The 22,451-nt window shown below is 45.0% G+C and overlaps 2 protein-coding genes across 3 annotated transcripts; both read left to right on the forward strand.

Annotated features, from left to right (window-relative positions):
- The first annotated feature begins 7,306 nt into the window (after positions 1 to 7,306).
- On the forward strand, positions 7,307 to 10,302 carry Rbm8a (RNA binding motif protein 8A). Of its 2 annotated transcripts, none has more exons than XM_034501192.2 (6): positions 7,307 to 7,420; positions 7,697 to 7,756; positions 7,872 to 7,949; positions 8,461 to 8,597; positions 9,027 to 9,163; positions 9,283 to 10,302. In XM_034501192.2, the coding sequence occupies exons 1-6, from the start codon at positions 7,354 to 7,356 to the stop codon at positions 9,326 to 9,328; spliced, it is 525 nt and encodes a 174-aa protein (XP_034357083.1). In that variant the 5' UTR covers positions 7,307 to 7,353; the 3' UTR covers positions 9,329 to 10,302. The 2 variants fall into 2 exon arrangements, with proteins under 2 accessions (XP_034357083.1, XP_034357086.1); XM_034501195.2 differs by having other exon boundaries at positions 7,875 to 7,949.
- Positions 10,303 to 14,518: 4,216 nt separating this feature from the next.
- Positions 14,519 to 22,359, forward strand: Pex11b (peroxisomal biogenesis factor 11 beta). The gene is made up of 4 exons (XM_034501423.2): positions 14,519 to 14,677; positions 15,597 to 15,712; positions 16,024 to 16,225; positions 21,359 to 22,359. The coding sequence occupies exons 1-4, from the start codon at positions 14,622 to 14,624 to the stop codon at positions 21,759 to 21,761; spliced, it is 777 nt and encodes a 258-aa protein (XP_034357314.1). The 5' UTR covers positions 14,519 to 14,621; the 3' UTR covers positions 21,762 to 22,359.
- Positions 22,360 to 22,451: the final 92 nt, after the last annotated feature.

Here is a 22,451-nt window from a genome sequence, read left to right on the forward strand (position 1 = left end):
TTAAGGGTGTGGGATGATGGTAGAAGGAACATAAAACTAGATCAGGCTGAGTTTATTGACATGGGCCCTCTAAGTGGAGATTTTAGGTTTAATATGGAAGCTCACACAGTTAAAAAAAAAAAAGGTGTCAGAAGTTTGTTTGAGTGGTTGGCTGAAGTGTTTATCAAAAGATGGCCTACTGACTGAAAAGGATATCCCTTGGCTTAGTGTTGACAAAGGGAATTTAAGGCTCAGGGAAGTTGTAGTGCTAGAGTGAATAGGTTGTGTAAAACCTGATCCTCCACAATAGGAAGGCACAGAAGATAGGCCCTTCACGAATCCTCTAAGATGCAAACTGGTGAGAGGGGCACCAGCACATTTGAAGACTTTTGTTCTTGCCCTTTTCCTTTGGGTCCAACCTTAGCTGGAGATACTGCTGCTCAATTAGATGAATTAAATTCAATGGATTTAATTGGGCCCAGAGGTAACAAGGGCCAGGTGGCAGCACTGAATTGCCCAGAGTCAAGGTGACCGTAGTTATAATAGACAGCGTAGACAAAATGTTTATGATGACATAGCCTGTAATGGTCAGCACAGTGAAATTTATAATGGCATGACTCATTTGGGCCTTTGGTACTAGTCCAGGCATGAAATAGATAGGAAGCCTACTGCATATCTGTTTGATCCCTATAAGCAGAAAAATTCTCAAACAAATGAAAGAAAGGCTACATTGGATCATGGCAAAAGGCAGTCTTGGCCAGTGAATCAATTTCCAGACTTGAGCCAGTTTGCAGACCCAGAAGCCCTTGGATGAAGAAGTGGCCAGGTTTCCCTGAGGAAGAACCTTGATCAGACACCTCAAAGTTTTGCTGTTAGCTTTTCTCCAGTTCTTCCCAGAGGGGCCTACGGCCTTTTACAAGGGTAACTGTACAGTGGGGGGAAAGGAAATAATCAGACTTTTCCAGGGTCTATTGGATACTGGTTCTGAATTGATGCTGATCCCAGGAGATCCCAAGAAACACCGTAGCCCTCCAGTTAAAGTAGGGGCCTACCGAGGAGAGGTGATTAACAGAGTTTTGACTGATATCTGACTCACAATAGGTCCAGTAGGTACCTGAGCACATCCTGTGGCCATTTCCCAGTTTCAGAATGTATAATTGGGATAGATATATTTAGAAATTGGCAGAAGTTTCATCTCACATTGGTTTCCTGACCTGTGGAGTGAGGGCTATTATGGTTGGAAAGGGTACATGGAAGCTTTTGGAGTTGCTTCTGCCGAAGAAAATAGTGAACCAAAAATAATGTTGCATTCCTGGAGGAATTGCAGAAATTACTGCCATCATCAAGGACTTGAAAGATGCAGGGGCAGTGGTTCCCACCACATCTCCCTTTAACTCTCCTATCTGGCCAGTGCAGAAGACAGGTGGATCATGGAGAATGACAGTTGACTATCGAAAAGTTAATCAGGTAGAAACTCCGATTGCAGCTGCTGTACCAGATGTAGTTTAGTTACTTGAACAAATTAACACATCTCCTGGTACCTGGTATGCAGCTATTGATCTAGCACATGCCTTCTCAGTACCTGTCCCTATGGACCACCAAAAGCAGTTTGCTTTCAGTTGGCAAGGCCAGCAGTATACCTTTATAGTTTGCCTCAAGGATATATGAACTCTCCTGCCCTGGGTCACAACTTAGTTAGAAGGGATCTTGATCATCTGTCTCTTCCACAAAATATCACATAGGTGCACTACATTGATGACATTATGCTGATTGGACCAAGTGAGCAGGAAGTAATCACTCTGGACTCATTGGGAACACATATGTGTTTATCAGAGGATGGGAAATAAATCCAACTAAAATTCAAGGACCATCTACCTCAGTGAAGTTCTCAGGAGTCCAGTGGTGTGGGGCATGCAAAGATATTCCTTTTAAGGTGAAAGATGAGTTATTGCATTTGGCCCCGCCCACCAAGAAAGAAGCACAAAGTTTAGTGGTTCTATTTGGATTCTGGAGACAGTACATTCCTTACTCAGGCCCATTTACCAAGTGACTTGGAAAGCTGCTTGCTTTGTGTGGGGCCTGGAACAGGAGAAGGCTCTCCAACAGGTCCAGGCTGCTGTGCAAGCTGCTCTACCACTTGGACCATACAATCCAGCAAACCTGGTGGTACTTGAGGTGTTGGTGGCAGATAGAGATGCTGTTTGGAGCCTCTGGCAGGCCCCTGTACATGAATCACAGAAGAGACCTTTGGGATTTCGGAGCAAAGCTCTACCATTATCTGCAGACAACTATTCTCCCTTTAAAAAACAGCTCTTGGCCTGCTATTGGGCCTTAGTGGAAACTGAACATTTGAAACCAAGTTATCAAGGCCTGAACTGCCCATCATGAGCTGGGTGTTATCAGACCCTCAAAGTCATAAAGTAGCACTGCACAGCAGCAGTCTATTACCAAATGGAAGTGGTATGTACATGATTGGGCCCAGGCAGGTCCTGAAGGCACAAGCAAGCTACACGAAGAAGTTGCTCAAATGCCTATAGTTTCTACTCCTGTTACAATGCCATCTGCTGTTAAGCATATGCCTATAGCCCCATAGGGTGTTCCCTATGATCAGCTGACTGAAGAAGAAAAGACTAGGACACTGACTGCTCTGCACATTATGCAGGCACCACCCAGAAGTGGGCAGCTGCAGCAGTACAACCCCTTCCTGGGACAACCCTGAAAGATAAAAGGGAAGGGACGTTCTTCACAGCAGGCAGAACTTCGGGCAGTACACATGGTATTACAGTTTGTTTGGTAGGAGAAATGGCCAGATGTACGATTGTTCGATGACTCATGGGCTGTAGCCAATGGATTGGCTAGATGGTCAGGGACTTGGAAAGATCACGATTGGAGATTGGTGAGAAAGACATCTGGGAAGAAGTATGTGGATAGATCGCTCCAAATGGGCAAAGGATGTGAAGATATTTGTGTCCCATGTAAGTGCTCACCAAGGAGACTTCAGCTGAGGAGTAGTTCAGTAATGACGTGGCTAAGATGACCTGTTCTGTGGACAGTCAGCCTCTGTCCCCAGCTGTCCCTGTCACTGCTCAATGGGCACATGAACAAAGTGGCCATGGTGGCTGAGATGGGGGTTTTGCTTGGGCTCAACAACATGGACCTCCACTCACCAAGGCTGTCCTGGCTACAGCTGCTGCTGAATGCCAGATCTGCCAAAGCTGAGACCAATACTGAACCCCAGATATGGCACCATTCCTTAAGGTGACTAGCCAGCAACCTGATGGCAGGTTGACTACATTGGACCACTTCCTTCATGAAAAGAACAACATTTGTTCTTACTGGAATAGATATTTACTCTGGTTATGATTTGCCTTTCTTGTACACAATGCTTCTGCCCAAACCACCATCTGTGGACTTACAGAATACATTATCCATTGTCATGGTTTTCCACATAGTATTACTTCTGTCCAAGGAACTCATTTCACAGTCAGAGAAGTACATCAGTGGGCCCACGATCATGGAATCCACTGGTCTTTCCATGTTCCCCATCATCCTGAAGCAGCTGGTCTGATAGAAAGATGGAATGCCCTTTTGAAGATGCAGTTATGGTGCCAATTAGGTGGCAGCAGCATGGAGGGCTGGGGTAGAGTTCTTCAGAAGGCAGTATATGCTTTTTGAATCAGCGTCTGATATATGATACAGTTTCTCACATAGTCAGGATCCATGGGCCCAGGAATCAAGGGGTGGAAAAAGGAATAGTTCCACTCACTATCACTCCTAGCTTCCCGTCTCCACATCTCTAGGTTCTGCTGGCCTAGAAGTTTTGGTTCCAGAGAGGAGAGTGCTCCTGCCAGGAGTCACAACAAACATTACATTGAATTGTAAATTCAGACTTCCTTCTGGTCATTTTGGGCTTCTAATGCCCTTAAACCAACAGGCTAAGAAAGGAATGACAGAGTTAGGGAGGGTGATAGATCCAGATTACCATAGGGAAATTTTATTGCCTCTCCACAATGGAGCTATGAAGGATTCTTTCTGGATTACAGGAGATCCCTTAGGGCATCTCTTAGTACTACCTTGTCCTGTGATTAAAGTCAATGGGAAACTACAACAGCCTAATCCAAGCAGGATGACAAAGGACACAGACCCATCAGGAATGAAGGTATGGGTCATTCCTCCAGGAAAAGATCCAAGACCTGCTGAGGTGCTTGCTGAGGGTGGAGGAAATACAGAATGGGTAGTAGAGGAAGGTAGTTATAAATGCCAGCTAAGGCCATGTGACCAGTTGCAGAAGCAAGGATTATGAAGTAAGATAAATGCTTCTGTTTTATTTTGTTAAGAACACATTTGTATAGCTATTTGTGCTTTCTTCTAGTTCCTTTAACATCAATTGGTATATAAGTTGAGATACTAAAGGAATGTTCCCAAGAGATATTGCCCCATTGTAAATTTACAAATGCATTTGCGACTGTACGAGAAATAGTTATATCGTGTTAGGCGTATTCATGACCTCATTATTGTTTCATGTGGACATAAGATATTATTTGTGTCAAGTTGACAAGGGGTGGATTGTAATAGCTATTCCTGGTTGTCAACTTGATTATATCTGGAATGGACTACAATCCAGAGCTGGAAGGCTCACCTGTGAATCCTGATCTTGAGGCATAGTGCCAATGAATCCCAGGAGACTAAGGCAAGGAGCTCTCTGAGTTCAAGGTTATCTGGGACAAAGCAAGTCCCAGATCCAGGCATGGTGGCATACATCTTTAATCTGGGCCACACCTTCTGCTGGAGACCTACAAAAGGACATTGGAAGAAGGAAGACTCTGTCTTCTTCACCTGCTTGCCTGTGGGACTGAGCAATGACTAGATCCTTAGACTCCCATTCACAGCTGACCATTGTTGGGGACTTGGACAACAGACCGTAAGTCATCATAACAAATTCCTTTGCTATCTAGAGATTACCCATACATTCTTTGACTCTAGAGAACCCTGACTAGTACAGCCTGATTGTTGGTTTTTTGAGATATCGTCTTACTATAGTCACTCATTTTCTCTGCTGGCAGAATCAGGAGTTACAAACATGTGTCACATCCTCCCAGGATGACTGAGGCAGATATCAGATGAGCTCTAACACAGCCTGCAACCACACATACACTGAAAAAGGTTTTCAGGCTGTGGAAAGGCAGCCTGCCTCTCTTCTCCAAATAATTAAGGAGCCTGGATTTTGTCCATGGCCCTTTCTTAAGCTCATTTTTACTATGGCGACTGAAACTCTCAGTACATATAATTCTCAAATAGCTTTCTTTTACCTGAACTTGTTTTAGACTTTCATATCTGCATTCTACATACCGGCTAACACCATCAGATATAACAGAAACACTGAACTCAGTGATGAAACCCATCTCTCAACACTTGTTCCTCCTTGACATCCTAGCTCTTAGGGAGTTATTATGTACCTAGTTATTTAGTATTAGTCACTGTCTGTTGAGTTCTCCAATCTGTTTTGTCCTTATTTTCTGCTTTATCTAGTCCTTTCTCACTGTCTGAACAAGACCACTGCAATAGCTTCCTAATGGATCTGTGCATTCATTCCTGTTATCTCTTCATGACTGTTACTCCCTTGCTTAAACTATCATTTAGCTTTGTTTACCTGTAACAGCATTTCCCAAAGTTTTATATGTGAGCTCAAGTAGAATAAGAAAAGGCCAACTATATGCTGGGGTCTTCCGGTGCAACTAGGCTTCACCAGTAGCCTCTCATAGTCTCTCTTCGTGGTGCCAAGCCTCAAATCCTGTGCATGACCCCCTCAGTCCTGGGCTGTAAACTAAGACTGAGGCTGCACCTTCACCAATGGCCTTCCATGGCCTCTCACAGTGCCAAGCGTCAGCTGCTCTTCATGACCCCTGCATGTCTTCAAAACCAGTACCACCTGGGTGACTTTTACACATTACCAAGTACAGCTGCAGCATGAGGTACAACCTTGGCTATCTCTGGAACACAGCTTCTTTGTGCTCTCAGAAAACACTTCCCAGAAGATTTCACCTCAGTGATGCTGGTCTCATTAAGATGAGGATGGATGGCTCATTAAGCCCCACTTAAAACATTCTGTGGCTTTCCAAATCCAAAGTCCCCAAATCCACATTCTTAACAAAAACATGGTTAAGCCTATCACAGCAATACCCCAGTTCCTGGTACCAACTTCTGTCTTAGAGCTTTATTGCTGTGAACACAGACACATGACCAAGGCAAGTCTTAAAAACAAAATAAACAAACAAACAAACAAACAAACAAAAACCACCCGTGAACCCGTGATGGTTATTCTCAGTTGTCAATTTGACTATCTCTGGAACAAACTACAAATCCAGAAATGGAGGGCACACCTGTGAGATCTTCTGTTTGGTGAAGTGTGTGGATCCACTTCTAGTCCAGACTTTAGGTATGAAGGAAATCCTCTGATCCGATCTCAAGGCAGGAAGACACACACCTTTCTTTAATCCAAATCTTAAAGCAGGCAGACATTCCTTTAATCTGAGCCATACCTTTTGCTGAAAGTCTATATAAAAACATTGCCTTGCTCATACATCCATTTCTTTACCAGCATTGGAGCCTACTTTGTCAGGATTCTAGACCAGCTGAGACATCCAGCCTTGTGAGACTAAGCAACTACTAGATTCTTGGACTTTCAGGACACCGCTAGCTATTCTTCTATTAGCTGGGCCGCAGCCTGTCAACACGGATTTCAATAAATCCGTATATGTAGATATGTATCAAAGGATTTCTTGTTAATTGAAGGTTTTAAGAGAAAGTCACTGACTTCACTCACCCTTTAAATTCGTCCCAACGCGGCTGCGCTCCCGACCTCCAACCTGCTCAACTTGACTGAACTTTCGAAACCAGTTTATTTTACTTTTTATTTTTTGAGACAGCGTCTCACTCTGTAGCCTTGGAGCTCGGCATGGCAGCACACGCTTTTAATCCCAGCAGCATGTGGAGATTTGTAACTTCAAGCCGAACTAGGGCTATAGAGAGAAACCCTGTCTCAAAAAAAAAAAAAAGAAAAAAGAAAAAAAAGAAAGAAAGAAAAGGAAAGGAAAAAACTCAAAACCAATCACTATGTAGCCTATGTCCTCAAACTCAAAGTGCCCCACCCGCGCTCCGGGGTGCTGGAATTAAAGTCGTTTAGTCACTCAGGGTTTCCAGCTACTCTTCACTCTTCAAAGTGGGGCCGCCTACATTTGCGAATTTTCACCGCGCGGAGGGCGGGACTTGAAGGGAACCTTTGATTGGTCAGCCTGACTCGTGACGTTTTCCCTCTGCGACAGTTTCCCGAGATGCCTAGCTCCTAGCGGCACAGAGAGCGCCGAGAGAAGCAAGATGGCAGACGTGCTGGATCTTCACGAGGCGGGGGGCGAGGATTTCGCCATGGATGAGGATGGGGACGGTGAGGAGCGTGGAGGCGGCTGCGGGAAGAGGGGAAGGTGCGAGAGGAGAGTGCAATAGGAGAAATTTTCCTGGGATGCGACCCCATGAACAGGGTCTCGAAAAGATAGACTCCTCCCCCTTGGGAAGGAATTAGGGGCGGAACCGGGAAGGGACTGAGCTAGAGTCCGTGTCGTGTACTTCTAGGTAGTCTAGGAAACGAGACAGTGGTTTTTTTGTTTTGTTTTGTTTTTTAATGTCTTGTTTTTGTTGCTTATTTTCTCACCTGGAATTCTAGAAAGCATCCACAAGTTAAAAGAAAAAGCGAAGAAACGGAAGGGCCGCGGTTTTGGCTCCGGTGAGTGTGGGGACTAGGGTAGAGTGGTCTAATAGGGAGAAGTCCGCGAATTTGGGGGTGCGATGGGAACACATTTGAAGGACAGTTTTCGGTGATCTGGTATGTATTCTTTTAGAAGAGGGGTCCCGAGCGCGGATGCGGGAGGATTATGACAGTGTGGAGCAGGATGGTGATGAACCTGGACCACAGCGCTGTAAGTAAATAAATAGGCCCTGTGGGGAGCCTGTGGGTATTGGCACTTAAATGGAAAGTCAAGAGTTGTTTAACCAATCTCAGGAAATTGCTTATTGTGGTTCTTTATGTTTTGTTTTGGGTTTTTTGTTTGTTTGTTTGTTTTTCGAGACAGGGTTTCTCTGTGTAGCCTTGGCTGTCCTGGAACTCACTCTGTAGACCAGGCTGGCCTCAAACTCAGAAATCCACCTGCCTCTGCCTCCTAAGTGCCGGGACTAAAGGCGTGCGCCACCACTGCCCGGCTCTTATTGTGGTTCTTTTTAAAATTTTTCTCTTTTAGTTTGTTTGGGGTTGTTTGTTTTGTTTTGTTTTGTTTTGTTTTGATACAGGGTTTCTCTGTGTAACAGCCTGGCTGTCCGAAACTCTTTTTGTAGACCAGGTTGGCCTCAAACTCAGATCTGCCTGCCTCTGCCTCCTGATTACTGGGCTTTTTTATCTTACATATTCATACAACACCTTCCCCTACCCAACAGCTGTTGAAGGTTGGATTCTCTTTGTCACTGGAGTCCACGAAGAAGCCACTGAAGAAGATATCCATGACAAATTCGCTGAATATGGGGAAATAAAAAACATCCACCTTAATTTGGACAGGCGCACAGGATATTTGAAGGTAGTTTTTCTTTCACTTACAACTCTTAGATACATTGGTTATGTTGTGTTCGCTTGGTTGATCAAGCACAGATAGGAAGTGAAATGACAATGGAAATTGATTTTGTTACCCACAAGAAAGAGACAGAAACAATGGACATGTTGCGTATATAATGTGGATATGTGATGTATGCATGATGTAGAGCGGCTAAGTTCTGTTAAGTCTGCAGTTCCAGTTTAAGGAAGAGAGTACTTGATGGTTAGGGAGGTAAAATTTTGATACTTTTTGTTGTTGCTAGTTTGAGACAAAGTTTCTCTGTGTAACAGAGCCCTAGCTGTCCTGGGCTCACTTTGTAGATTACGTTGGCTGGACTCTGCCTCTCCAGTGCTGGAATTAAACGTGTGTGCTGTCGCCCTGGCTAAGCTTTGATACTTTTATATGTTCCCCTAGGGGTATACTCTGGTTGAATATGAAACATACAAAGAGGCTCAGGCTGCCATGGAGGGACTAAACGGTCAAGATTTGATGGGACAGCCAATCAGTGTTGACTGGTGTTTTGTTCGTGGTCCACCAAAGGGCAAGAGGAGGTAAGATGAAGGGGTGGGGGCCCCACATTTATCTTAGTAAAGGGAACATGAGCAAGATAAATAAGGATACCGTATTATCTCTCTGATGGATTTCCCTTCTGTGTTTTCGTTTTTCTTAGAGGAGGCCGAAGACGAAGCAGGAGTCCAGACCGGAGACGCCGTTGATAAATCCTCTGTTGACCATGTGGTCTCTCTGAGTCCATTTGGTTATGCTGCCTTGGATAAACAGGGCTAGGGTGGACCTTGTGTTTATATTTAATTTCTTACCCTATCTACTTGGTATTGCTTTGAGTTTAAGAAAAAAAATAAATGTTCCATTTTGTTTTCTACATTTAAAACTATTTTACTGTTCTGGAAACAGAACAATTACAGTGAGGCATTCTGAGTGATTGTGAAGATACTTCTGTCTGATGTGGCATTCTGAGTGTCTAGAAAGGCTCGAGGAGACTGCTCGGCATTTTTTTTTTCTTAGAAGATGAGAGCAGGGTTAATGAGATTTTTCTTTTGGCATTAAGGAATGAGTTTTACAAACCTTTGTGAGCAGGTGTAATATTAGTGTCTCTTTTGCTTCTCTGTCAGAGTCTTGTGCAGCCCAGTCTGGCTGTAAACTCTACTGTCAAGAATGACCTTGAACTTCTGATACTTGCCTCTTAGCTCCCAGGTGCTAAGATTGCACCCATGGGCCACCATACCAGTTTATGTGGTCCCTAGAATTAGAACATAAAGATCTGAGATGCTCAGCCAGCTCTGCTAGAATATGGTGCTGAACTGTGAAGTTTGTTAGTTCCTATAACATAAAAGAAAGCCAGCTTGAGTACTATGTAACAGTGTGCACACCTTTAATCCCAGTACTTGGGAGGCAGGTGGATCTCTTGAGTTTGAGGACAACCTGGTCTACAGCAGAGTTCCAGGACAGCCAGGGCTACGCAGAGAAACCCTGTCTCGAAAACAAAACAAACAAACAAAGCCATTGGTACTCCTTTATCATAGTTTTTAGCTGAATGATTTTTCTGGTATGTCTGTAGTAACTGTTTTGTTGTCTGTGTAGGTCCCTATGTGGCCCACGCTGCCTTCAGACTGATGCTCCTGTTTCTGTCTCCCCAATGCATAGTGGCAAATATTAAAACTTAACATTTTCAGATGCTGTTGGTCCTTCCCTTTGGTAAATTGTTAGGGGTTGGGGGTTGAATTGGTTAAGAATGTGTTTTAGTTCGGGGTTAGGGTGCCTTGGTTGTTTCTGATAAGGTGGATTGAATAAGTATTGGTTTGGGAAAAGATACACCTGGTTCTCAGACTACTAGCTGTTCTGAGGTGTTTGGAAGAGTGAGTTGAGCAAGTGAGGATTGTGAGGGCTGGTAAACAGTATCAGCCAGAGAGTCCTTGAGCTGCTTGGGTAGGGCATGGGTACTTAGTTGGGAAGATCCTCTTCTGTCTTGTGTCCTTATATTTCTGGACATTCCTTGTGCTTTGAGAGATACAAGAGTAGCTCATAAGGGATCAGGGATGTGGTTCAGTCGGTAGAATGCCTGCCTAGTGTGCACAGCCCTGGGCTTTAACAGGACCAGAATGGGTATGACACTCCTGCCAGTGACCCTGGTACTTATTGGGGAAGTGAAGGCTAAGGAATCTTAAGTTGAAGTCATCCCCAGCTACATAGCCAGTTGGAGGTCAGCCTGGGTCATATGAGACCTTGTCCTGGGGAAGATCTCATATGGTGGAGAGGGGGGAACTCACACCAATTTATTGTGTGGCCTTCTAACTCCTTTTTTCCTACAGAGCTTAACCGTGTACAGTAGAAACCCTCTTTTTAACTACTATGACTTTGACACTTGAGCTTAAAGAAATAAGCAATTTCTTGCTATTTCTAATGTCATTCTTTATACCATAAAAATTTCAAGTTTTATGTGTTAGAAATGTATGTCAATAGTTTTCTTAAATTTATATACTTTGATTTTATGTACATTGGTGTTTGCCTATTTGTATATCCTTGAGAGTGTCAGATATTGGAGTTACAGGCAACTGTGAGCTGAAAGAGCAGTCAGTACCCTTAACCACTGAGCTATCTGTCCAGACTCCTCCCACCCCCACCTCATTTTCTCTTTTTCCAGGCTGGTGTGGAACTCACAGATCTGCCTGCCTCTTCCAAGTCTAGGATAAAAGGCGTGTACCATCACTACACAGCCATTTTGGTTTAAATATCTGTCTATCTAATGAGTGTCTTGCCTGCCTGTATGTTTGTCCACTATATGTGTGCCTGGTGCCTGAGAAGATCAGAACAGGACTCCAGATCCTCTGGAACACAAGTTACAGATGCTGTGAGCTGCTGTGTGGATTGGGGGATTCAATCTGTCCTCTGGAAAAGCAGCCAGTGCTCTTTAACAACCGAGCCAACTTCAGCCCTAGGTTTCTTTTTATAGTGGGTGGTGGAGATCTTGTTTATAATACCGTAGGGGTTTGTTGTTGTTTCCTCCTCCGAACTATAGTCAGGCTATTGCTGCTACTTTATAGACAAGGACTTAAAACTAGCTCACGCCAGCCTGGAGCTCAACTCCCTCACTAGTATCCCTCCAGTGCTAGGTTGTGGAGATTTAACAGGCGCTTCACTTTAAAAAAAAAAAAAATTATAGGTGTTTTCCTTTGCATGTTTTTGTATCATTTTCATACCTGGTACCTGCTGAGGTTTGAGGGAGTGTTAGATCGCCTGGAATGTACCTCCCCTGGAGGTTACAGGTGGTTGTGACCAACATGCCAGTGCTAGGATTGAAGCTGGGTTCTCTCCACGAACAACTGTTCTTAACCGCTGAGCCAACTCTCCAGCCACTCATTTTTCTTTAAGATGTGATTTTTCCTCTTAGCCATTGCTGTTCTGAAACCTGTTCTTAAGACCAGGCTGGCTCTGCTTAGAGTCACTACATCAGCTGCCTTCATTCTTTTTTGTGGGGAGGAGGGAGGCTGGAGAGAGCCATTTATCCTTTTTTTATGCTTTTTTTTTTTTTTTTTAAAATAACCACAGTTTGACCCTCCCCACTATTACCTACCCCCATCCACTCCTCCATTTCTCTTCAGAAGGCGGGTCTCCCATGGGTACCATCTGCCATGGTATATTAAGTAAGACTGGGCACTTTATTTCATTAAGGCTGGATGAGGCAACATAGTGGGAGGAAAGGGTTCCAAAGGTAGGCAGCAGAATCAGACAGCCCCTGCTCCCACTGTTAGAAGTCCCACAAGAAGACCAAACTACACAACTATAGCATGTGCGAAGCAGTCTCATACAGGAACCCTGTTTAGCAGTTCAGTCTCTCAGACCCTGTTGACCCAGTTTACTTGACTGTGTTTTCTTGTACAGTCATTCTGCCCCTTCTTTTGTAGGATTCTCCAAGCTCCACCTAATTTTTGGCTCTGGGTCTGTGCCTCTGTTTCCACCAGTTGCTGTGTGAAACCTCTCTGACGACAATTTGGCTAGGCACCAGTCTATGAGTATAGCAGAATGTCATTAGTCATTTCATTGTCCCCCCTCCCCCATTCCTGTTTGGCTCTATCCTAGGTTGCGGGATTATCCAGCCTCTGGTTCCTGGCCTGTTGGGCCCAGCCCTCTCAAGCTGGACCAGTTATTGGTTGGCCATTCCCACAATGTCTGCACCACCTTTACTCCAGTACATTCTGTAGGCAGGACAAATTGTAGGTTGAAGGTTTTGTGGCTGGGTTGGTGTCAATTCCTCCACTGGAAGTCTTGCTTGGTTACAGGACATGGCCAGTTCAGGCTTGTATGTATCCATTGCTATGAGTCTTAACTAGGGTTGCTTACCCTCATAGATTCCTGGGCTGTAAAATGTCTTTCCCCGACCTGGAGGTTTTTCTGTACCAATGTCCTAGAGGAGGTGGAACAGGAAGGATGCAAAGAGGTGGAAATAAACCAAAGCCAGCCTGAGGGGAAAGATGCAGATATAAAGAATAGGGTATATCTATTTTTTATTTTTATTTTTTATTTTACATGTATGAATGTCAGCCTGGGGGCTGGAGAGATGGCTCATTGGTTAAGAGCACTGACTGCTTTTCCAGAGGTCCTGAGTTCAATTCCCAGCAACAACATGGTGGCTCACAACCATCTGTAATGGGATTCAACGCCCTCTTCTGGTGTGTCTGAAGACAGCTATAGTGTACGAATACATGAAATAAATTATAATAATAATAAAAGAATGCCAACCTGGTATGTCCATACATTAACCACATGCATGCCTGGTGCCCATGGAGGCCAGAAGAGAGCATCAGATTCCCTGGAACTGGAGTTAGAGACAGTTGTGAGCAACCCTTTACATACTAAGAATTGAACCCCAGTCCATGGCAAGAGCAGTAAGCACTCAACCACCAAGTTGGTACCCCTGAAGTCAGTCTCAATATGTAGCTCCTGCCAGATGGAACGGAACTCAAGATGGCTTTAAACTTTCAGCCGTCTCCTGCCTCTGCCTCCTAAGTGTTGGATTTAGAGATATGTACCCCAGCATCACCCATCAAAATGTAGGCATCTGGCATGTAAATCCTAACTTTGCGATAGCTAGCAGCCTCCCTCCCCTCGGATTCATTGCCAGTGGCAGCAAAGCATGCAGTGCAGTAACTTCCCAAGCAACTACTGTGTAGCTAAATTCAGGTTCAGCCCAGACTGGAGCCCTGACAACTCGCTCATCTAGGGCAAGACAAGCAAGAAACCAAGTTTCCCCCAAACATTCCGTTCACACCTTCCACCTGAGCTCTGGATTAAAGTAGGTTGAGTACTGCTTCAGGAAAGCTGTAACCACATGGTAATTAGTTTTTAGAGATATAGGTATCTAATATTTCAGGTATCGTCTTAGGGCATAACCCCAGAAGCGAAGTTGGCAGCGGCTAAATGAGTCAAGAGTTGTGGGGCTGGGAAGACAGAGTTGGCCGAGTTACTACGGTGCGGCTGACCACTGCTGACCTGAAAGTGTGCTGGAGCCTACAGATGTGGTGGCCTGTGGAATTTGTTCACTTAATTCTGCCTAGACTCTACATCTTCTATTCGGGAGGAGGTTGCCAAGCGGCATCTCATCACATCCGCTTTCCCTAGGACAAATAGTCTAGGACAGACTTCTGTTGTTCTGGACTCTTCAGCACCCGAGGGGGTTTGGGGCGGGGAGGTGTATGTGCCTTGGAGGCGTCCTCCAGGCTCCCGCAGGCCCCACCCTTTGCTGCTGGAATTTAAAGCAGAATGTGCTTCTGGGGGCGTGCTTTAAAGCTGGAGACCGGCTAGAGGGGGTGAGCTGCCGGAAATGCACCCACGATCTCGCTTCGCGACCTGAAATTCCGCTTCAAGGCCGGCTCTGGCTGGCTGGCTTTCCTGCCGCCGTTTGTCCCTCGCGAAACCCCGTTGCTCGCCCAGGAGGCGTGACTTGGGGCTGGAAGCAGGCGGGCTGCGGCGCCGTGGGCCCGGGCTGCGGCTGTCATGGACGCCTGGGTCCGCTTCAGTGCTCAGAGCCAAGCCCGGGAGCGGCTGTGTAGGTGCGGCCGACGGAGGAGCCCGGGCGGGAGGGCAGCGCAGGTTCCCGCGAGGCGACGGGCGCGCTACGGGGTCCCTAAGGGTCAGCTGTGGCTACGGGGGCCCGCGCGGCCCGGGAGGCGCACTCCACAGCCGGTTGTGAGATGATTCTTCCCTGCTCAAGGGAAAGATGGGGAAACTGAGGCATGAGTGGGCCAGCGGGGAGGCCGCCTAGGGTTACCGTGTCCACAAAGAGCAACAGTTTCCTCACTGCTGTGGTGGCATGAGGGGCGATCCTCTCGGTTCTGCGTCCTCTCACCAGTTGTCACCTAGAAGCCGCTCTCTCGGCTCTCCTTCTGTTTCCATTGAGTTCAAGGACCTTAATCTCTTAGTTTACCTATCCGGAGAAGTAATCTGCCCTTCAACCAGATCTTCCTCTGTTGTGTTTCATGTATAAATTCGCGCGTGGACGCTTGCGATGGACCCCGGGCTGCTTACTGGCCCCATTAGGCCTCATCATTTTCAAAACTCTTAATCTCTTAACTCCAAATAGTGTTCTCCACCATCTTCTAGGCTTTATTTTCCTCTCATGTCTTTCCCTTCCCCTGGCCTTGAGGAAAAACAGAAAGATTTTGGTGTGAAAAGGAGGAAGTGTTCCTGGCGGGGGTTTTTGTTTACCAGTTTACTTATTATTTGTCTGAGTGTTATGTCTGCAAGAATGTATATACACCACGTGTGTGTCTGGTGCCTACAGAGGATAGAAGACGGTGGTGGATCCCCTGGAATTGAAGTTGTAGACAGTTGTGAGCCACCATGTGGGTGCTGGGAGTGGAACCCAGGTCCCCTGCAAATGCTCTTAACCGCCTCACCAGCCCATGGAGGACATTGTTGGCAGAACGATTAGGGAGGCCTGTCCCTTACTCTGCCTGTCTTCCCATCCAGGGCCGCCCAGTATGCCTGTTCCCTTCTCGGCCATGCTTTGCAGAGACATGGGGCTAGTCCTGAGTTACAGAAACAGATTCGACAACTGGAGGGTCATCTGAGCCTCGGACGAAAGTGTAAGTAAAGCAAACTTTTCTCTTTATCATCCTCGGCTGGTAGCCAGTTGCCTCTTTTTCCTATATGCTCCGTTTCTGCCAGTTCACTATCATGGCTTTCCCCAGCAGACCTCCAGTTGAGGTAAGAGAACAGGCAAGTAAAGTCTAAACTGGCACGATAATAAATTATAATTTGAAGTTAAGAAAAAGAACAAATTATGTTTACTCTTTCTTCCTGTATGTTATTATTGCTTGCTCAACTTTTACTTTTTTCTTTACTTTTCTACCCCACCTCTCTACTTCAAATCCTTGCTTTCCCTTATCTCCACAAGTGCTACGCCTGGGGAACTCAGCAGACGCCCTGGAGTCAGCCAAAAGAGCTGTGCACCTGTCAGATGTCGTTCTGAGATTCTGTATCACTGTTAGTCACCTCAACCGAGCCTTATACTTTGCCTGTGACAATGTTCTGTGGGCTGGAAAGTCTGGACTAGCTCCCCGTGTGGACCAGGAAAAATGGGCACAGCGTTCATTCAGGTTGGTTTTCTTTCTATCCAGCAAGACTGTTTGTAGCCTTCATTCTGCATAGCTTGCATAGCTTGTAATATTAAACATTTTGGTTTACATATATGGGTATTTTGCCTGCATGTCTGTGCAGAGGCCAAAAGAGGGCATTCAAATTGTAGTTTTGAGTGGTTGTGAGCTGCCATGTGGGTTCTGGGAATCAAAACCAGGTCCCAGGGAAGAGCAGCCATTGCTTTTAACCGCCAAATCATCACTCTAGACCTATATATTTGTATTAACAAAAATTATTATTGTAGGCGCTGCAAGGTACATCTGTAGGTCAGACAACAACTTTCAGTTGGTTTTCTCCTCTCCTGTGAGTTCTAGGTACCAAACTCAGGCCGAGAATAAAACTCAAGCCATTAGGTGTGTGTGACAAGTGCTTCTACCTCCTGGTCCACTTCCACGTCCATCTCCTTGGCCCATAACTTGCTCTGTGGTGTCTCAAGACTTTTTGAGTGTACAATGGCTTTTCACACTCATTGTTCTTACATCTGCTGATTCAAGCAACCACAGAAATGTTGAGGGAAAAGTGCATCTGAGTTAAACGTGAAAATTGTTTGTGTTGTTATTCCTTGAACAATATAATATTTCTTTACATTGCACATATATTGTATTAGATATATACAATCTGGAGGTGGATACAAAGGATTATGTGGATTATATAGAGATGCAATACCATTCTACGTAAGGGACTTGAGCAGCTGTGGATTTGGGTAGAATTTGGATGAGTGAGCAGGGGGAAAGATCCTGGAATTAATCCTCCATAGATGGACTGACTGCATATTATTTGTTTGCGTTTTAAAAGATTTAATATATATATATATATATATATATATATATATATATATATATATATATACTGTGGCTGTCTTCAGACACACCAGAAGAGGGCATCAGACCCCATTACAGATGGTTGTGAGCCACCATGTGGTTGCTGGGAATTAAACTCAGGACCTCTGAAAGAGCAGCCTATTCTCTTAACCACTGAGCCATCTCTCCAGCCATGTTTATCTGTTTTTGAGGCAAGGTCTTCCTATGTAACCCTGATTGACTTGCTGTATAGAACATGCTGGCCTTGAACTCACAGAGATCTTCCTGTCTTTGCTTCCAGAGTACTGGGATTAAAGGAGTGTGCCATTGTGCCATGACAATTATATCTATCTTAATTGACCATTTGGTTTCCAATCTTCATTTTCATCTTAAACTATAAAAAAGTAACAATATCAGATAGAAGTTATATTTGCTATGCTACATAAATGACTGGATTGTAGATGATAACTATTATATTCCTTTAATTATATCTAAACCATAGATAGTCTACCTTTGTTGCCTCCCCTTATTCCATATTCCTTTCATTTTTTGTTTATTATTATTTGTTTGCGTGTGCGTGTGTGCAGGGTTGAGGAATGTGGCATTACCACTCTGTATGGAGGACAGTTTGCAAGGGTTGGTTCTCTCCTTCCACCACATGGGTCTCAAGATTGAACTCAGGTCATCACATTGGTGACAGATGCTCTTACCCTGCTGAGTCATCTTGTGTGGTGGTTTTGTTGTTTGTTGTTTTGTTTTATTTTTAGATAGGTCTCACTACATAGCCCAGTCTTGCCTGAAACTTATGATTCTCCTGCTTTAGCCCCCCCACCCCAGTTCTAGGACAGCATTACAAGTATGTGATACCATGTCTAGCTTCTTTTTCTTTTGAGATATGGGGTCTCATAGGACTGAGATAATAGTTCTTCTACAAGCAAAAAGACCTGAGTTTGATTTTCCAGAACCCATGTTATAAAACAAGGCATACTGACACATTCTTATAATCCCAGCAATATGGAGTTAAATTTGAGGGTTCCTAGGGCTCTCTGGCCAGCCAGCCTAGAAAAATGAGCAAGTTCCAGGGCAAGTGAGAAAGCCTGTCTCAAAACCAAGATGGATAGCAGCCGAGGAGCTACCCCCAGGCTGAACTCTGGGCTTCACATGCATGTGTACACATGTGCGGATATACCCATACATGTGTGTTCCGACACACATGAAAGAGATGAGGGTCTTGGTGTGTTGCTCAGGCTGCTGCAGAATTCCTGGTTCAAATAATCCTCTTATCTTGGCCACTCTAGTAGCTGGGACTCCATAAGCATGTGCCACTGTCCTTAGATTTTCCAAAAACACTATGGACAGGAGATTAACAAATGTGGTCCCTGATCTTTGAAACATAAAGTTTAAGATGACTCAGTGAGTAAACCTGATGTCTTAGCTAGGGTTTTATTGCTGTGAAGAGACACCATGACCTAAGCAATTCTCATAAAGGCAAACATTTAATTGCAGCTGGCTTACAGTTTCAGAGGTTTGGTCCATTGCCATCATGGCAGGAAGCATGGCAGCCTGCAGTCAGACACAGTGCTGGAAAAGCTGAGAGTTCCATCTAGATCCAAAGGCAGCTGCAGGAGACCCCTCTTCCACACGTGGCAGAGCTTGAGCACTAGGAGCCCAGCACCCACAAAGCAGTGCAGAACCATCTGTAACACCCAGTTCTAAAGGGATCTGGTGCCCTCTTCAGGCTTCCACAGGCACTGCATGTACATGGTGCATAGACATACATGCAGGCAAAACAACTATACACATAAAATAAAGAAGTCTTAAATAAAAAACTAAGCCAAGTGGTGGTGGCGCACGCCTTTAATCCCAGCACTTGGGAGGCAGAGGCAGGCAGATTTCTGAGTTCGAGGCCAGCCTGGTCTACAGAGTGAGTTCCAGGACAGCCAGGGCTACACAGAGAAACCCTGTCTCAAAAAACTAAAAAAAGAGTGGATAATTTTAAGAGCAGATATAATGGTGTGATTTACACTCATGCTACTAGCTACTTTATCAACGTCAACAGCTGGGGTAGGGACAAGAATAGCCAGAGAGAGACTCTGTAGCTAGAGTAGATTAAAAACAAAACACAGGCTGCCGAGGTGTCAGAGTCATGAAAAGTGGTTGTTGCATGTAAGCACAGCAGCTGAGTTTGGATCCCCAGCACCCACACAAAGTCAGGTGCATTGCTTGTCAGGTGCATTGCTTATCCGGTGAGCCTGGTACGGGAGTGGGGAAAGGAGGACGCCATGGTCTTGTCTGCCAAGGGAGAGTGCCAGGGTCAGTAAAAGTCTTAGTCTCAAGACATGGTGGAGAGCAGTAGAGGAGAGCATCTGATGTCTACCTCTGACCTCTGTATATGCACACCTTGTAACACACACACACATGTACCTCTGACCTCTGTATATGCACACCTTGTAACACACATACCCGTCTGTGTGCACATACACACATGTACACACACACAGGCTTTTGTATTTAAGACTTAACTAATGTATACCTATAATCCCAGCACTGGGAAGATTCGGGCAGGATAAAAAATTCATGGCCAGCCTGAACTACATAGTGAAATAAATCCTGTCTCAAAACAAAACAACACAAATGTAAAAGGTTTTTTGCTGGGACAAGCGTGGTGATGCAGGCCTTTAATTCCCACACTAGGAGACAAAGGCTGGGGAATCTCTGTGAATTTGAGGTCACACCTACTCCACACAGTGAGTTCCAAGTCAACCAATGCTACAGAGTGAGACTGCCTCAAAAAGAAAAGAGATTGTCCTGCTTAAGGAATTTATAATCCAATATCTCTAGTAGTCAGTATGTCTGGACCTTTGGGGCAGGTCTTTGATTTTTTTTTCTTAGAGATTAGATCTAAAGTATGTTTTATCTCATTCTTGAGGCAGGGTCTCCTGTAGCCCAAGTTGTCCTTGAACTCCTGATCCTAAATGTTGCAATCATAGGCATGCACCGCCACGTCAGCCTGTGACTCCTCTCTCTCTCTCTCTCTCTCTCTCTCTCTCTCTCTCTCTCTCTCTCTCTCTCTCTCTCTCCTGCCCCCTCTGTCCTCTGTCTTCTGTCTTTTTGAGACAGTATTTCTCTGTGTAGCTTAGGCTGTCATGGAACTCACTCTAGACCAGGCTGGCCTTGAACAACTAAATTCGTTTTTTCAAAATAGTTTGTATTACTAGGGTCAAGTTAAGTATATTTTTCTATGTGAGTGTGGGTGTATGTGTGTTTGTACAAGTGTGTGCAAATGTCTGGGCACATGTATACATCTAGAGGCCCAAGGTTGGCTTTAGAAGTCTCCCTCTGTCTTTCTCCATCATATTCATTGACACAGGGTCTTTCAGTTGAACCCAGAGCTCACCTACACAATGCTAGTCTGACTAGCCACCTTGTCCTAGGAGTCCCTGTCTTCATGTCTGTCAGCATTGACATAGGCTCTGGGGATCTGAGCTTAGGGGCTCACTCTTGCATGGCAAGCACATCACCACTGCCATCTCTTCAGCTCAGAGTGTGGTGCATTACAGGGATTGTCTCAAAAATGAAATCCGGAGTTGATCTTAGCAGATTTCATGACTCATAAGTTTTAAGCCAGGACCTTAAGGTATACATAAGCACACTGTAGATTAGTAGGAGAGTTGCTTTTTCTTTATTTTTTTAAGAATTCTTTATTTTATTTATATAAGTACACTGTAGCTGTCTTCAGACACACTAGAAGGCGGCATTGGACCCCATTACAGATGGTCGTGAGCCACCATGTAATTGCTGGGAGTTGAACTCAGGACCTCAGGAAGAACAGTCAGTGTTCTTAACCTCCGAGCCATCTCTCCAGCCCAGAAAGATACATATTTTTTTAACTTTTAAAACAGTTATCTATCTATCTATCTATCTATCTATCTATCTATCTATCTATCTTATATATAATATAATATAATACGATATAATAGTTTATTTATATTGGGTGTGTGAGTATGTGGGTACATGTAAGTACATTAGTGTAACTATGGAAGTCAGAGGACAACTTGGGGAAGTCAGTTTAAGCCTCCACATGGGTTCTGGGGATCAAATTTAGAACTTCAGTCTTGATGGCAACTGTCTGTACCCACTAAGCCATCTCTCCAGTCCCAGCGTGGACATTTCTAGTAGTGATTATAACAGTCACTTTTGATGTTCAAATGTGGAATCCCTTCCCAGATGAGAAGTGTTGTTCAATAGACATTTGTGACTTTTCTAACTCATGTATCTTCCCAACCTTCTCAGGTACTATCTGTTTTCCCTCATCATGAACCTGAGCCGTGATGCTTATGAGATTCGCCTACTGATGGAACAAGAGACTTCAACTTACAACAGGCGAATGAAAGTTTCTGGAGTAGGAGTCTCAGGAGTAGAGACTGGGGGACCTGGAGGACCAGGGACTCCAGGAGGATGTCTGCCACAACTGGCTTTGAAGTTTCGGCTCCGAATCCTTCTACTGGCTCGTGTCCTTCGAGGTCACCCCCCTCTTCTGCTGGACGTGCTCAGAAATGCCTGTGACCTCTTCATCCCACTGGACAAACTAGGCCTCTGGCGTTGTGGCCCTGGGATTGTGGGGCTGTGTGGCCTCATATCCTCTGTTCTGTCCATTCTCACCCTAATCTGTCCCTGGCTACGACTCAAGCCCTGACAGACACTGTGGTACGAGCTAAGGAGGGAACCCAGATGGGTGAGATGGAAGCTTAAACTGTCCCTGTGTGCCAGCTTCATTGTAATTCAATTCCTTGACTGAAGTTAAAATCCAGATACTTAGGGATGAGAGGAAGGACCTGCCAAAGACAGGTCAGGAAGGCAATGCTAACGGGAAGACTCCAGCATGCCTCGCAGTTGGTCTTCAGTTCCACTGCCAGAATCTCTTAGCTCTCTTCCCCTTACCTATCTGTCTTGAGTCTAGTTAAGAATTTGTTACCATGAGACAGAATCTCTTTCTTCCCTCACACCTCTGCAGGCTGTTTGAGGCTTCTTCCCTGAGTCTGCCTCAGCAGACTGCCTCCTGATTTAGCCCAGACGCTCCTCTGGCCTCCACACTTTTCAGTTTCTGAGTACATTTTGATATTAGAGTTTCCTTCCCCACTTGGCTCTTGCCCTTTCTTTAACTCTCCAGACTGATGCTGTGTCTGCCTCTTGCTGTAAATACTGTACATTGATTCTATGTAAATAACTGGTCCTTGCCCACAGAGCAAACAAGCCTTCCAGGACAACAAATTAAAGATCAGTTTGCTCACTGACTTTTTCATTCAATTCAAGATGGAGGGAGGGTGTTCACTGTGTTACCTAGGGTGGCCTGAAACTCCGAGCTCTCCTGCCTTAGGCTTCTGAG

The sequence above is a fragment of the Arvicanthis niloticus genome, chromosome 4 (genome assembly GCF_011762505.2).
Source record: "Arvicanthis niloticus isolate mArvNil1 chromosome 4, mArvNil1.pat.X, whole genome shotgun sequence".
Lineage (NCBI taxonomy): Eukaryota > Metazoa > Chordata > Mammalia > Rodentia > Muridae > Arvicanthis > Arvicanthis niloticus.

What these genes read in the sequence shown, in the direction of transcription:
- Rbm8a (XM_034501192.2), top strand. Translation starts at nt 7,354, where the DNA reads ATGGCAGACGTGCTGGATCTTCACGAGGCGGGGGGCGAGGATTTCGCC. An exon ending in CATGGATGAGGATGGGGACG is followed by an intron (nt 7,421 to 7,696) that starts GTGAGGAGCGTG and finishes CTGGAATTCTAG; the next exon opens with AAAGCATCCACAAGTTAAAA. An exon ending in TGAACCTGGACCACAGCGCT is followed by an intron (nt 7,950 to 8,460) that starts GTAAGTAAATAA and finishes CCTACCCAACAG; the next exon opens with CTGTTGAAGGTTGGATTCTC.
- Pex11b (XM_034501423.2), top strand. Translation starts at nt 14,622, where the DNA reads ATGGACGCCTGGGTCCGCTTCAGTGCTCAGAGCCAAGCCCGGGAGCGG. An exon ending in GCCCGGGAGCGGCTGTGTAG is followed by an intron (nt 14,678 to 15,596) that starts GTGCGGCCGACG and finishes CTTCCCATCCAG; the next exon opens with GGCCGCCCAGTATGCCTGTT. An exon ending in TGGGCACAGCGTTCATTCAG is followed by an intron (nt 16,226 to 21,358) that starts GTTGGTTTTCTT and finishes CAACCTTCTCAG; the next exon opens with GTACTATCTGTTTTCCCTCA.